At 47.5% G+C, this 15,216-nt stretch overlaps 1 protein-coding gene across 3 annotated transcripts in view; it reads left to right on the top strand.

The window, feature by feature from the left end:
- Nucleotides 1–15,216, top strand: part of LOC135214468 (N-glycosylase/DNA lyase-like) — an 84,287-nt gene that overhangs the window by 13,291 nt on the left and 55,780 nt on the right. For all 3 annotated transcript variants that reach the window (XR_010314347.1, XM_064248814.1, XM_064248813.1), the window contains exon 3: nt 8,135–8,284. Coding sequence is in view for 2 of the 3 variants with exons in the window: in XM_064248814.1 (XP_064104884.1) it covers nt 8,135–8,284 (150 nt within the window). In the remaining variant the exon portion in view is untranslated. The remainder of the gene's footprint in view (nt 1–8,134; nt 8,285–15,216) is intronic.

Genomic DNA, 15,216 nt, shown 5'->3' on the forward strand with positions numbered 1-15,216 from the left:
TTTATTGGAAAGAGTTGTGAGAACCTGTGGAAAGTCTTCTTCATAGATCTCTCAGTAAGGTAGAAGACGAACAGGCTTCCTATAGACTGCTTCCTTTTCCTCGAACCAAGAGAGGTAGCAATATACGCCATCTTTATTTTTTTTTAGAAAGGGGAATAAACTTAAGTTTTTTTTTTTCCCCTAAATATAAATTATTTGCAGAATTTAAGATAAAGGGCGTCAAAGAAAGAGAAGAAAATATTTTATGCCTCATTTTGGCCTTAGAGAGGTTGGATTCACAGAGGTCACGTTCTTCTCACAGCATGTTTTGGAAGTCTTTTCCAAGACAGTCTGAATATTCTATCAGCATCTATTATAATGGACCTTAACAACCTCTCCACTCTGAGTCTGTCTGCGTGCAGACTGACCAGAAGTGGACATGAATGAGAGGATTTTTCAAGGTAAATGACAATAGTCATGGACAAGATATAGAATTGCTGCAGATTGTGCTAGAGGGAATGAGGAAACTGTCCTCTTCCGATACCTCTGTGAACCACACAGCGGTTTTTTCTTCCCTTTCAGAGGGAAGAATCACCTTTGTATATATCTGTTATCAAAGAACGCAGTAAAAGGCTATACTCTGTCTCTATAAAGGGATTGGAGATAGCAGAGGATTAAGATCTTCAGGATCTTATACGATACCTCAATATGACAAGAGTAGGATATCATGTACTTCTAATGGGATCTTTTTTGTGGCCACAGATTCTATGTTCCGACAAGATGGAACTGCTCCTCATCAAACTTCTTTGAGAAATTTTTATGAGGGAATTCTTTGTTTTCTCTTGGTCCCAAACGATCAAGAAGACAAGTGAATTTTTTTTTGAGCATTGGAATCTCGCATCAGATTCTATGGAGATTAGCCAATGGGTTCTTGCCAGCATAGTATGTCTGGCAAAAGAACTAAAACCCCCTATTCCTGATTCAATGTTTTCAGATAGAGGTTTCGTTGTCCAGGCAGGGTACTTACGTTTTCATCTACAGTAGAATGGTTAAAACGTTTGCCTACAGAGTCTTTGGAATGCGATGACGGCTCAAAATGCTTCCCAGAAGGTGTTCAGAGGGATACAATAAGGAGCTAGAAATCAGGAGTACTCCCAATTTCAGCTCGGAGTCTCCTTCGACTTCCAAGCTTCTTCCCTTCCTTTGGACAAGGATAGGGAAGATTCTGCAACGAGAAGCCCCTTCAACATGTAAGAAGAGATCTCGTGAGCAAGGGAAGTACTCAAGAAGGATCCTCCTCGGAGGAAGACTTATCTCTCATACTGTTAGATATCCTATCGTATACTGGATGTAGCTGACTACAATCACCTCCCCTTGCCGGAGAGGCCAAAGCTCAAAGTGGAAGAATTTCTTCCACCCTTCTCCAGTCTTGTGATTTACTATTGTGGATGTTCAGGACTTTCGGACAATGTAGCGCCAACCAGGAGCCTTATGCTAAAACAGGCGTAAAAAACGCCAGAGGCAGACAGCCCCAAGAACACTGTCATTGTCTGATGAGGAGAAAGACCGGGCCTACAACCTGACACAGATGCGCTAGATGCGAACATATAGGACACATGAGAGTGTCCGATGTGGACATTGCCAGACATCCTCGAGACTCTACCAAGCTCGAAGCTCCGGCAAGTGGGGAGGAGCCAACCAGGCGCGAGGCGCCAGGCAGCGAGGCGCCAGGTAGGCGCGAGGCGCCAGGCAGGAGCGAGGCGCCAGGCAGGAGCGAGGCGCCAGGCAGGCGCGAGGTACCAGCCAGCCGCAAAGCTCCAGGCAGGCGCAAGGCGCCAGCAGGCGCAAGGTGCCAGGCAGGCACAAAGCGCCAACCTGGCGCGAGGCGCCAGCCAGGCGCAAGCCAGGCTCTAGGCGCGAATCTCCAGCTAAGGCGCGAGGCGCCAGTCAAGCGAAAGGTACCAGACAAGCGCTAGGCGCCAACCAAGAGCGAAGCACCAGCCAGGCGCGAGGTTCCTGCCAGGCTTCAGGCTTCAGGCTTCAGTCGGGAGAGATCCATTTCAAGAAAGCCCTGGTCTTCTTTGAAACATGGAGATCTCCTAAGCACTTCATAAGTGACTTGATTCCTTCAAACAGCTGAGAATTAAAAGCGCAAGAAGTGCGCGCTTTTGCAAATTCTTGTTCTTTACATAACAATATGTCATATAAGACATATTAGCTGTGTTGTACGGTAGAGGCAACTCTGTGTTGACTTCTCATTACACAAAGGATGTCAAGTTAACCTACGAGAGATCCTTCTCTTTTGGTTTATACGTTTCTGCGGATACGTTACTGGGATAAGGAGCCGACACTGATCCTTAACTTTGAGTTAAAGTTTTTTAACTTAGTGAAATTATTGGGGTTTTTGAAAGGAGTGTGGGGATAACTCTTTTCAATTTGAGCGCGAACCCTCGTGTTAGGATCAGGTGATCGGGATCGGTGTTGCGCTCCTTCATAAGGTGTATTGTCATAGAAGTGGTCCAGTACCCATTGACAAAGTCCTTTCAGGCTCTGCCGAGTAAGCGGTTCATACCCCATCGGCAGACCCACAAGAACTCTTAGCCATAGATCACATATCTCACTAAAGTCTTGAGGTGATGCAGACTACCGGGCAACAGCCACGAAGTCTACCACCTATCAGATAGGAACCAAGGTTATTTATACCTACAACATATGTTGTTTACCTGTCTATTCCATGTTAGCTGTCTCTTACCCTCCACCAAAGGGTGTCAATCAGCTATGTATATATCTGACAGGTAAGTTGATTGTATGAAAATGATATTGTTATAATACAATAAAGTTTCATACATACTTACCTGGCAGATATATACGATTAATGGCCCACCCAGCCTCCCCAGGAGACAGGTGGAAGAGAAAAAATATGAATAGAAAACGGGAATGGTTCCTAATCCTGCCACCCAGGGCAGGACGGTAGATCACCTGACCTACCTGCAGCGTGTGCCGCGAAATTTGAATTTCTGTCGGGGACGACGGAGTCTTAGCTATGTATATATCTGCCAGGTAAGAATGTATGAAACTTTATTGTATTATAACAATATCATTTTTCAATGTGTTTCGTAAAGTTAAGTGTTCATGTTTTCTGCCATTTGTCCTCCTCCTCTGTCGCCACTTTCGGACATCGCCTCACTTGAAAGGTAAGGTTCCACATTTTACTACTTACATACATACATGTATGTACAGTATGTATTGTACCCTGTACACTAATACACTTTATTTACAGGTACAGTAACGATTAGGTTAGGTATTGAATGGTCCAAATTGTTGTTTGTTCCGATACGTAATACAAACCATCGGTCCTTTAACAATAGGAATGTAATCAGCGGCAGCTGGAACCAGTTGTAAGCTTGAACAAGGAGGTTCGATAGTTAACTCCTTGTCCGATAGTCGGGTGTCCCGGCTGACTGGGAGATGAAGCTCCACTTTGCTTTTAGCCGCCGTTGGTGTCAGACGTGTTGTTCATTGCTCTGCCCGCTTCTGTTGTATGCTAAGGATTTACTTCATTATCGTGAAGCATATTTTCTTTACTTTCTCTTATTCTGAGGGCTTGAGTGAAAATAACGTGAGTACTTGGTATATTTTTTTTTTTGTTATTACTCATGGTGATTGATTATGGATTCCCACGAGCCGGAGAGACCCCCGCCCCCCCGCCATCCGCAGATTGTGCCCTGGCGTGGAGGGCCATAAGTGTGGGGTATTTAGATCCCTTTTTGAGGTTGACCCTCATGATCTATGTACTCGGTGTCGAGGGCGTGAGTGCTCTCGCACCGAACCTTGTGATATTCGTGTTGTTTGGTCAGAGGAGCAGTGGGAGCGTTACGAGGGGAGGAAGAAAGCTCGTAAGCTGGCCAGGGAGTCATCGGAGGTCTCTCCAGTTACTCCCTTGGTCACGGACACTTCTTCCTCTTTCCTCCCTCCGTCACAGCTCCCACGTATGGCTCCTTTTCCTTCGGGGGCTGTATCTCGCTCCTTCTCTTCCCTTGATCAGTTGAGCGTAGAGGAGGGAGCGAGATACCCCGACGTTCAGTTGTACTTGGGGTCTTCCGTTCGCTCAGGGTGGGACCTGTCCCCCCCCCCCCCCCCCCCCACCCCCCCCCCCCCCCCCCCCCATTAACCCGACAGTTCCTTCCTCAGGTAAGCCTGCCGCAGGGGACGATCTCGGCCAGGTCTGGTACTCGCTGGGGCTCCAGGGGACACCAAGCGTTCAGGGGCTGCTGTGTCATCGCGCGAAGGGTTCCAGGCCGGTAACCCATGGACCTTTGACCTTAACAACCACTACTGTGTCTACGCCAGGGTATGCTGCCCCTCCTCACCTGGTATACACTCAACATGTGACAATGGTGACCCTGACAGCTGCAGTGCAGGCTCCGCTGTTGGGTCTGCAGAGGAGGGCCGTCATCCCACCGCCTGGTTTTGCCGCTCTTGCCCCAGCCCCTGATTTTCGGTGTCCCAAGAGCTTGCTGCTGGATCTGCCTTCAGTGCCCAGGATGTTGCTGGCTCCTGTACCGCCTCCTGTTCCTGTGCCTGCCGTTCCTGTGCCAGTTCCTGCCGCCGTCGTTCCTGCCCATGGTGTTGCTGTCCCCAGCCCAGGTCCATCCGGACGGGTGCAGCTGGGCCCTGTTGCTTCGGCAACTGCCCCGGCTCCGTCCTGGATGGAGGACCTGACGGTGGTCCTGAGGAAGCTGACGAAGAAGAAGAGGAAGGTGTCGTTATCGTCTTCGTCGTCTTCTTCGTCGTCGTCTGCAGCCGCCTCTTCCCCTTCGACTTCCAAGGCCCCACTGCCGAGGAAGAAGAAGGCAGCCTCCTCCCCCCCCTAAGAAGTCTCGCTCTGAGACCTCTAAGGGTCTGTCCCACCGGACAGGTGGGACAGAAGGGGCTTCCACTGGTCCTCCTGTTCCTTTGGAAACGGGGTCCGTCTCTCCTTCCGCAAGGAAGAAGACGGGGACCAGAGGAGTACCAGCTAACACCGGTACCTCCTCGCCTGGTGCCAGAGGTTCTGCCTTGGTGCCAGGAACCGTCCCGGCCTCTCATTCGCGAGAGGTGCCGAGTGTACGGTCACCCGTGGGTGACCGTGCAGCCAGAGTCCAGGCAGCCGAGCCTGCTCGCCACCAGGACCCAGGCACGGAGCGGAAGACTGGTGGGACTCGCCCAGGTGACTCCCGCTAGGCCAGCGATCGCTCTCGTGGCAATTTACCGGTACCCAGGGTTGACCTGACGGTTCCTCCGGATCGTTCGCGGGCTGAGGTGAAGAAGAGGTCCCCTTGGTCGCCAGGGCTGGTCCGGGCACCGTGGCGCGCTGTGAGGACAGGCCTCGCTCCCACCGCGACAGTGGACTCTACTGGTCTCCTGACTGCTGCTCACACAGGGACCAGGCAGATAGGGTGACTGGCAGCAGCTCTCCTGACGCTCGGGACCGTCGCTGTGGTTCTCGGTCCAGCAGATTCTCCCCAGGGGAGCCGCGCGACTAGGCCTGCAGCTCGATCGCCACTGCGGGTTGGCGATCGCCTGCAGCCCCCCCAGCACGCCGGTTCTGCCAGTGGGCAGTGGGGGAGCGCTATCCCTTCAACTTTTCGGGCTACACCAAGAAGAGCGAAGCAATCAGGAGCAATCGCGAGGAGTGCTCTTCTAGTGGTCCCTCCACGAGGGCCTACGAACCTGGCACGGTCCTAGGACCGACCAGATCGTACACGCAAGTGGCTGGAGGAGACCATGAGGGTTCTGTTGTGGTTCCTTCTGTGAAAGGAGGAGGGTCTCTCCCGAGATCCAGAAGTCTTTCGCAGAGGTAATTGCGCTGATTCGTCAGCACAATGACCTCGGGGAAGGATCGGCGCTTCCACCCTCCGAGCCTACATCTAGGCTGGAGTCATTCTGGGGTCCTAAGAAGGAACCCAGGATGACGGTGGGTCTGCCCCGATCAGCCTTGGCCGACAGTGTACTGGGCCAAGTGGACTCTCTCGTCTCGGGACAGGAGGGATCGCTTCGGTCCAGCAGGTCGTACAGCTCCTTCCCCCCCTCTACTACGACAGAGGCATTTCTACGTGCCATCGGAGGACCCTCTGCCGCCCAAACAAGTTAACCCAAAGCTGGCTAGGTTAACTCCGGGGTGTCTCTCCAACACCTGCTGTCAAAGAACCTCTGCTTCTCGCAAGAGGCATTTGCATTGGAATCGACTGCCATGGCAGCATTCCAAGCAGTCTCCTGGTTAGACCTGTGGTCCCTCACAGTGTCTAAGGTCGCGGCCTCCTCGGGAAACATCACTCCTGAAGGGGACCCGGCTTTTGGGAGACTGTGCCAGTCTGGAGATAGGGCGATTTCCTACCTAGCCCACCAGACAGCCAACCTTTTGGCCAACCTGGTTCTGAGGCGTAGGGACGCAGTCCTCACTCGAGTAACCAGGTCGGCAGGGCGAATAGGCGAATTTCCTGTGAATAATTTGGGGATATGTTCCAGAGAGAAATCTGGGAATGACTGAGTCCGCGAATCTGAAGAATGCAAATATGGGGCCCCCACTGTAATGTAGTAATGTATCTATTAAGCTCATTCCGGGTTGGTCCCTGGATTGAGCATAATAGGTATACAATTCTCTCTCTCTCTCTCTCTCTCTCTCTCTCTCTCTCTCTCTCTCTCTCTCTCTCTCTCTCTCTCTCTCTCTCTCTCTAAGGTAAGATGTATTATTTGAAATTATGGAGGAGTTAAGGTAGTTGCGTTTGACAACATTCTCAAGAGTTGTTTGTAAAAGAGAGAGAGAGAGAGTGGCTGGCTGTTTTGGTTGTTAGCTCATTATGTTATGTGTGTTCATGTGAATGGATATTTAACAAGCGAATTGCTCGTTCAGCAAGGGGTTGTTGTGTCTGTTGGGTTGGTCATAAGTCTGGTCTGTATTTTTGAGTCAGTCTGTGATCAGAGCCTGTGATGGTCAGTAGTGTCGGCAGCGGTCTATGAAGAGTATTGAAGGCATTGATAGTCAGTTAAATTGTGTGATTTGTTGTTTAATTTGTTGTTAAGTTTGATATTGTTTGCGTTAGTTGATGTGCCTGTGTTGTTAGATTTGTTGTGCTTGTGAGTTTCTGTTGAGTTATATGTGAGTTGTTGTAGTTGTGAGTTGTTGAGGATTATTGTTGGTGAGCTGTTGTAGTTTCTTGATGTTGTTAGTTGGTGTGTGCGTATTAGCTTGTTATATTGTTGTTTTTTGTGTTGTTAGTGATTGTTTGTGCAATGGTCTTTTTGTGGTTGTTGTCCTTGTTTGGTTGTTGTGTATTGTGTTACAATGGCCATATCCAGTGGACAGCACATCGCCTTGCCCTGAGTGTGTCAAGTAGTTGGTAAGAACATGTTTTGAAAGTTTTTCGTCTTTTGGTTTGTGATCCCATCACAAAATGATATTACCGTAAAGGTTTTTATGATAAAGCATGTTACACAATATTTAAAATATTTGCTAATTTTCATTTTATTTTCCAGCCTGCTTTTACCGGAAAATAAAATGAAAATAAGTAGTGAATACATTTTAAATATAGTGTAAAAATACATAATTACATTATAAGTATGCTGTAAATCATTTTTTATCATAAAAAACAGTATTTAGTTACAAACACAATGTGAGAAAATACAGTAATTAATGAATAAATAGTGTTGCTCTATGAAAAAAAGCAAATCAGTAATAATTTTAGATATATGGTCCATAGAAGAAATCTGCAAATTAGTGAAAGTTCCCCACGGAAAAGTCAATAATGTGTTCTACAAAAATCAGTGACAAAGTGGACCGCAAAAATGTGAAACGTGTAAAACCGGAATGGAAGGGGTTGCAGCTAGGGTCCAAAGGAATGCTGCAAGGAACTTAAGTATTCCCTACAGTACACTTAAGTTAGGTACAGGGCCACCCCTGCTATGGGACTGAATTAAATAGGGCAGTTTCCTAACAATCTCGCATATTCTCGAGTGTTCTACCACAGTTGTCTCATCATTAAATTAATACTCGATACTGCATTTTTGAAGTTTTTAATGTGAATTTAAACTCATTTTCAGTAAGAATGTGATGATATAAGTCTAACCTGATCCAGCTTAATTATATTTGAGTGACTAGTCTCATTCTGTATTGTAGGATAACTATGCTGGTGGAGAAACTGTGCACTCTCTATGGACATCCTTTGGCCGAGGTAGATGGCACCATGTGGCATGCCTTTCCCAATGTGTCTTCCCTGGCTGCCCCTGGGGTAGAGGCTACACTTCGAGATAATGGATTTGGGTACAGGTAAGGTATTGGCTCTCTTATTACCCCTCAATGTCACTTAATTTTTTTCTTATATATACAAAAAAAGAGGTTGCCTATAGCTCATTCTTCATTCTGCCTGTCAATGGCTTCTGTGTTGCTGGTAGGAAAGGACTTTTGAGTTCTGTCATTTCTTTTCCAGCAAATGATCAGTCTGTGTAAGTTCACTAAATAATATTCTGTATAGAGCAAAAAAATAGGTAAAGGGTCTACAGGAATGTAATACTTGAATCTAAGAACATCGACAACAAAATTATTGGAATCTTGATTAAAATATCTTAGCATTTAATATTAAGTACCCCAATTTATTATTATTATTTAATAAACAAAAGCTATTCATACAGAACAATCCCACAGGGACCAGTGACTTGAAATTCAAGCTTCCTAAGAATATGGTGTTCATTAGGAAGAAGAAAGAGGAAGTAAAGGGAAATAATGAAATAAGTGATCCTACTTATTAAAAAAAATTAACATAAAGATTTTTGTTCCTACACAATATACAAACCCTCAGTCCTTTACAATTGGAATTACGGAGATGCTGCAACACGGCCGTTAAAATTAATTGAACAAGGTGGTTAGGCAGTAACATTCCCATTTCATGCATTCAACTTCCCTGTCAGATATATACTACTTAGCTATAGACTCCGTCGTCCCCGACAGAAATTCAAATTTCGCGGCACACACTACAGGTAGGTCAGGTGATCCCGCCGCCTGCCGCTGAGTGGCAGGAATAGGAACTATTACCATTTTGAGCCAGATTTTCTCTGTCGCTGGTACTAGTAACATCGTTTGCTAGTTCCTCCTGACTTGATTTTCGAATTTCATTACGCCGTTGATCTTTTGGACTGCTATTTGGTGACGTATTGGATCTTTGGTTTGGCATACGCTATTGTGGACTGTTTTTGGATTTTGGTTTTGGAATTTCTCATTATGTCTGACGTTTCGATTTCGTTCAGAGTGTGTGTGAATGAGAGTTGTTATGTGAGACTACCGAAAGCTTCGGTGGATCCTCACACCACTTGTAAAAATTGTAGAGGGAATGTATGCTCGCAATTGAATACATGTGATGAGTGCAAGGATTTGAATGAGGAGGAATGGAAGTTGCTTGATTCCTACTTAAGAAAGTTGGAAAGAGACAGGGCTAGAAGAGCCTCTTCCAAAAGTGTACGTAGGTCGGTCTCTAACGAGCCAGTTAGCGAACTATTGCCTATTGCTAACCCAATTGTTTCCTCCCATACAGCTTTACCTTCCCGATTATCTGACTCGGCAAGCTCAACATCCGAAATTGCGAGTCTGAAAGCTTCGCTTAAGCATATGGAGCAAAAAATTAAGGAACTGGAAGGTAAGTGCAGTGAAAGTGTTCCCAGTGAAGTGGAGGGTGCGTCTGATCGGCTCTGTCTCGCTCCCAGGCCTAGACCTCTTTCAAGCTCCCAAGCCCAGTGGAGAAGAAATGTCGAAAGCCGCAGGGAGGTTTCAGAGAATCCCCACCGGTCAGGCGTCCCCTCGGCAGACCCTGTAGTTACGTCCCGGGCTGCCAAGGATAGTCGTTGGAAAGATGTCCTTAAGCAGTGTTTTTCTTCGTCTGATTCATCATCTAAAAAAGGATGGAGTTCGGATAGATTGTCGAGACCTTCGAAGAGATCTTGGAAGTCTCCGTCATTTTATTCAAGCCCTGAAGAATTTCCGGAAGAATATCCTCCGGAAAAGAGAAGGAAGGAGGTTTATTCAGAAGCTCCCTCTCCTTCGTCGGAGATTGGAAAGAAGGATGTAGCTACGAAGATTTTGGAGGATATGCAAAAACAGATATCTTCGCTAGTAGGAGTTCTTAAATCGGATCCTCCTAGAAGGAAGGATAGATTTCTTCTGATTAAAAGATCCCGTCCTTTAGAACTCTCTGAGAGCTCGGACGAGGCGCCTGCCAGGAGCCTGGCGCCAGCCAGACGTCAGGCTACTGTCAGGCGCAAAACGCAGTCAAGGCGAGAAGATACATATAGATATCTACATAAATCTCCTACTAGAAGGAAAGCGCCTGAGGCGTCTGAATCGAGGCGGAAATTTGAAACTCCCGAAATCGGACGAACTCCTGAAATGAGGCGCAAAGCGCCTGGAGCGCCTGAAGTGAGGCGCAAAGTGGCTGAAGCTCCTGAAACTTCTGGAGCGAGGCGCAAAGCGCCTGGAGCGCCTGAAATGAGGCGTAAAGCTCCTCAAATAACGGAAATGAGGCGCAAGGCGCCTGAAGAGCCTGAAGCGGCTGAAAGGAAACATATAACTCCTGGAGAGCCTGGAGCGTCTGATAGGAGAAGTAGAGCGCCTGGAGAGCCTGAGGCGCCTGAAATGAGGCGCAAAGCGCCTGGAGAGCCTCAAGCTTCTTAAAGGAGAAGCAAAGCGCCTGGAGAGCCTGAGGCGCCTGAAACGAGGCGCAAAGCGCCTGAAGAGCCTGAATGGAGGCGCAAGGCGCCTGGAAAGCCTGAGGATCCTGAAACAAGACGCAAAGCGCCTAGAGCGCCTGAAATAAGAAACAAAGCGCCTGGAGCGCCTGAGGTGCCTGAAGCCAGGCATAAAGCACCTGAAGAGCCTAAGCCTGTTTCCAAATATCGAGCGCCTGACATCCATCATATAACAGGCAGGCGTAAGGATTTATACAATCCAGGATATGATTCGGACGAGTTATCAGAATTTGAAGCGGACTTGGAGGCTCCTCTGTGGGATTTTTCTCAAGATCAATTTTCCCCTGACAGGGTCTCTAGGTGTTGCACAGGCGATCGTAGCCCCTGTCGGGAAGGAATTGATCATGGGAAAAGGGAAAGACATTTAAGGACTTCTCCTGGTAAGGACGAAAGGTGTCGCACAGGCGACCGTCGTCCTTGTCAGGAGGGCCTTAGTGTAAAAGAACAACATCGGCCTTCTCCTGGCAGAGACTCAAGGTGCCGCACAGGCGGCCGTAGCCCTTGTCAGGTTGCAGTCGGTGTTGCTACAAGCCCTTTACATTCCCGAGAGAGGAGTCCTCCGGTTGCACACTCATTTCCGAATAGAACTCAACCAGAATTGGAAGATGTCTCGGACTCTGAAGAAAACAAGGGGGCAGGTCTTACAGATTATAAGACATTAACAGCCCTCTTGTTAAAAGAATTTGGAGAGTCTCTGAGTCCTGCTGCCCCTCCTTCTCCTCGGTCTTTATTTTCGAGTACGAAGGCTGCAAAGTCTTCCTCTTTCTTGAAGATGCAACCGACCATATCAATGAAGAGGGCTTTGCAGTCGGTCGGAAATTGGCTTAAAACCAAGGAGGAGGCGGGAAAGACTGTATTTACCTGTCCCCCTTCCAGGCTATCAGGAAGAAGAGGGATTTGGTATAGCACAGGAGAATCTACGGGACTTTCTCTTCCCTCATCTGCTGAAGCGGACTTCTCGACCTTGGTCGATTCGGCAAGGAGACATGCACTTCCATCGGCCAAAACAAGCTGGACAATGTCAGAAATGGACCATCTCCTCAAGGGAATATTCCATGTCTTGGAAGTTTTTAACTTCCTAGATTGGTCCCTTGGGGCTTTGGCCAAGAAGACGCAAGACCCTCAGTTTTTGGAACCAGAAGTCTTGCATAGTGTTTTGGCATGTATGGATAAGGCAGTGCAGGATGGATCGGCTGAAGTGGCATCCCTGTTCGGGACAGGAGTATTGAAGAAGAGGTCTGTCTTTGGTTCATTTCTTACCAAAGCAGTCTCTCCAGTACAGAGGGCTTCTCTTTTATACGCCCCTCTGTCTAAACAGCTGTTTCCTTCTCAGTTGGTAAAGGACATTTCCCATACGCTTACTGAGAAGGCAACACAGGATTTGCTGGTACACTCTGCTAAGAAGCCTAGACCAGCTGCTTCTGTCTCGAAGAGGGAGCCAAGACCTGCCCAACAGCCCTTTCGAGGTAGAACTTTTAGCCGAGCCCCAAGGAAGAGAGGAGGGGAGAAAAGAGGAAGATCTTCCATCAGAGTTCCGAGGAAGAACGCTAAATGAGGTTCCAGTCCTCCAAACACCAGTAGGGGCCAGGCTTCTGAAATTCTCAGAAGCATGGGCTTCAAGGAAAGCAGATTCTTGGTCCCTACAAGTTCTAAGGAAAGGATACCTCATCCCCTTCAAAAACAGACCTCCATTGACGACGACACCGAGGGAGCTGTCAGCGAGATACAAAGACCCTGTAAAGAGAAAGACCCTTCTTGGATTGGTTCAGCAAATGTTGGAGAAGGAGGCCATCGAGATATTACAGGATCCGCACTCCCGGGGTTTTTACAATCGCCTATTTTTGGTGCTGAAAGCCGGGTCGGGGGGGTGGAGGCCCGGTTCCTGGAGCGTGAGTGCATTGAATCGCTTCGTGGAGAAGACAAAGTTCTCCATGGAGACATCCAATTCGGTTCTCTCTGCTCTCCGTCCAGGAGATTGGATGGTCTCCCTCGACCTACAAGATGCGTACTTTCACGTCCCCCTGTATCATTCGTCGAAGAAATATCTTCGGTTCATGGTACAGGGAAGGATTTATCAGTTCAGGGCTTTGTGTTTCGGCCTCTCGACGGCTCCTCAGGTGTTTACGGGGTTGATGAGGAATGTAGCAAGATGGCTGCATCTAAAGGGGGTGAGGATATCTCTTTACTTAGACGACTGGCTTATAAGAGCACAGACAAAACAAAAGTGCTTGGAGGACTTAGAGATAACTCTTCAATTGATCAGATCTCTCGGATTGCTCGTAAACCTTGAGAAATCTCACACGATCCCCAGTCAGACTATCGTCTATCTGGGGATTCGGATGGATTCTCGGGGTTTTTGAGCGTATCCATCCCAGGAAAGAATTTCGAAAGGGTTGGAAAAAATCTCGGTCTTCCTAGAGAAGGAACGAAGCTCAGTGAGGGAATGGCTCAGTCTTCTGGGCACCCTTTCCTCGCTGGAGCAGTTCATCTCTCTAGGGAGGCTGAATATGAGACCCTTGCAGTTCCATCTAAGAAGGAGTTGGAACAGAAGAAAGGGAGATCTTTTGGATACCTTTCCCATAGGAGAGAGTATCAAAAACCACTTACGATGGTGGTTAGAACCGCTGAGAAGGAACGAAGGAGTGTCCTTGTCTCTTCAGAACCCTCACCTAGTGTTGTTCTCAGACGCTTCGGACACGGGATGGGGAGCAACACTAGGGACGAAGGAGGTGTCAGGCAGTTGGACAGAAGAACAGAAGGCCTGGCACATAAAAGCAAAGGAACTCTTAGCAGTACACTTGGCACTGCAATTTTGCGAGAACGAGGTCAGAGGCGTGGTGGTCCAAGTCAACTCGGACAACACCACGGCTCTGGCATATATCAAAAAACAAGGGGGGACACACACTTTCTCCCTTTACCAACTAGCAAGGGATCTGTTGATCTGGACAGAAGAAAGAGGGATACGACTCCTGACGCTTCGTTCAAGGAGGAAAGAACATAAGAGCGGACAGATTAAGCAGAAAGAACCAGGTCCTTCCAACAGAATGGACCCTTCATTCGCAAGTCTGCCAGCAACTATGGTCTCTTTGGGGGAAGCCTCAAGTAGACCTATTTGCAACATTCCTATCCAGAAGGATGGAGAACTTTTGTTCATTGGGGGACGATCCCAGAGCCCTATCCATAGATGCCATGCTCATGGATTGGAAGGGCATAGACGCTTATGTGTTTCCCCCATTCAAGATGCTGGGGGAAGTAATGAGAAAGTTCGTGACCTCGGAAGGAATGAGGATGACATTGATCGCTCCATATTGGCCTGCAAGAGAATGGTTCACAGAGGTACAGGAATGGATAGTGGACTTCCCCAGATCTCTTCCCGAAAGGACAGATCTGCTCAAACAACCCCACTTCGAGAGGTACCACAAGAATATCCACGCTCTCGCTCTGACTGCCTTTCGACTATCGAAAGATTGGTCAGAGCGAGAGGCTTTTCTCGCAAAGCGGCAAAAGCAATTGCTGGAGCAAGAAGGTCCTCAACCATGCGGATATACCAATCGAAGTGGGAAGTTTTCCGTAGATGGTGTAAGGCGAAGAAGCTGTCCTCCTCCGATACCTCTGTGACCGAAATCGCTGATTTTCTTTTGTTTTTACAAGAAGAATCTCATCTGGCAGTGTCAACCATTAAAGGTTATAGGAGCATGTTATCAGCTGTGTTCAGGAATAGGGGCCTGAACATAGAGAATGACAAAGATCTGCATGACTTAATTAGATCATTTGAAACTACAAAATTAAGAACTTCTCTCACCCCTAGTTGGAATCTGGATGTGGTTCTCAAATATCTTATGTCGGAGAGATTCGAACCTCCCAATAAAGCTACTTTCCGGGACTTAACTAGAAAATGTATTTTCTTAATAGCTCTCGCCACTGCAAAAAGAGTGAGTGAGCTGCAAGCGCTTGACTCGAGAGTGGGTTTTAAGAAGGATTCGGCTGTATTGTCCTTTAAGCCTTTATTTTTAGCTAAAAATGAAAACCCCTCGAGACCTTGGCCTATGACTTTCGAAGTAAAAGGGCTTTCTCAATTAGTTGGGAATGAAATGGAAAGAACATTATGCCCTGTGAGAACTTTGAAGTTTTACCTGCAGAAGAAGAAGCAGTTGCAGGGTTGCAATCAAAGTTTATGGTGTGCGGTTAAAGACCCTAAAAGAGCGATGTCAAAAAATGCCTTAGCATTTTTTGTTAGAAACATTATAACTGAAGCCCACATGAGTTGTGATAGTGAAGCATATAAGACCTTAAGGGTAAAAGCACACGAAGTACGTGCAGTCGCTACATCATTGTCGTTCAACAAGAACATGTCAATGAAGAACATCTTAGCGGCCACGTATTGGAGATGTAACTCAGTGTTCGCCTCACATTACTTGAAAGATGTGAGGGTAACAAATGAGAGATGCTTCTCTCTAGGACCTTATG

This window comes from Macrobrachium nipponense, chromosome 45 (assembly GCF_015104395.2).
Source record: "Macrobrachium nipponense isolate FS-2020 chromosome 45, ASM1510439v2, whole genome shotgun sequence".
In the NCBI taxonomy this organism is placed as follows: domain Eukaryota; kingdom Metazoa; phylum Arthropoda; class Malacostraca; order Decapoda; family Palaemonidae; genus Macrobrachium; species Macrobrachium nipponense.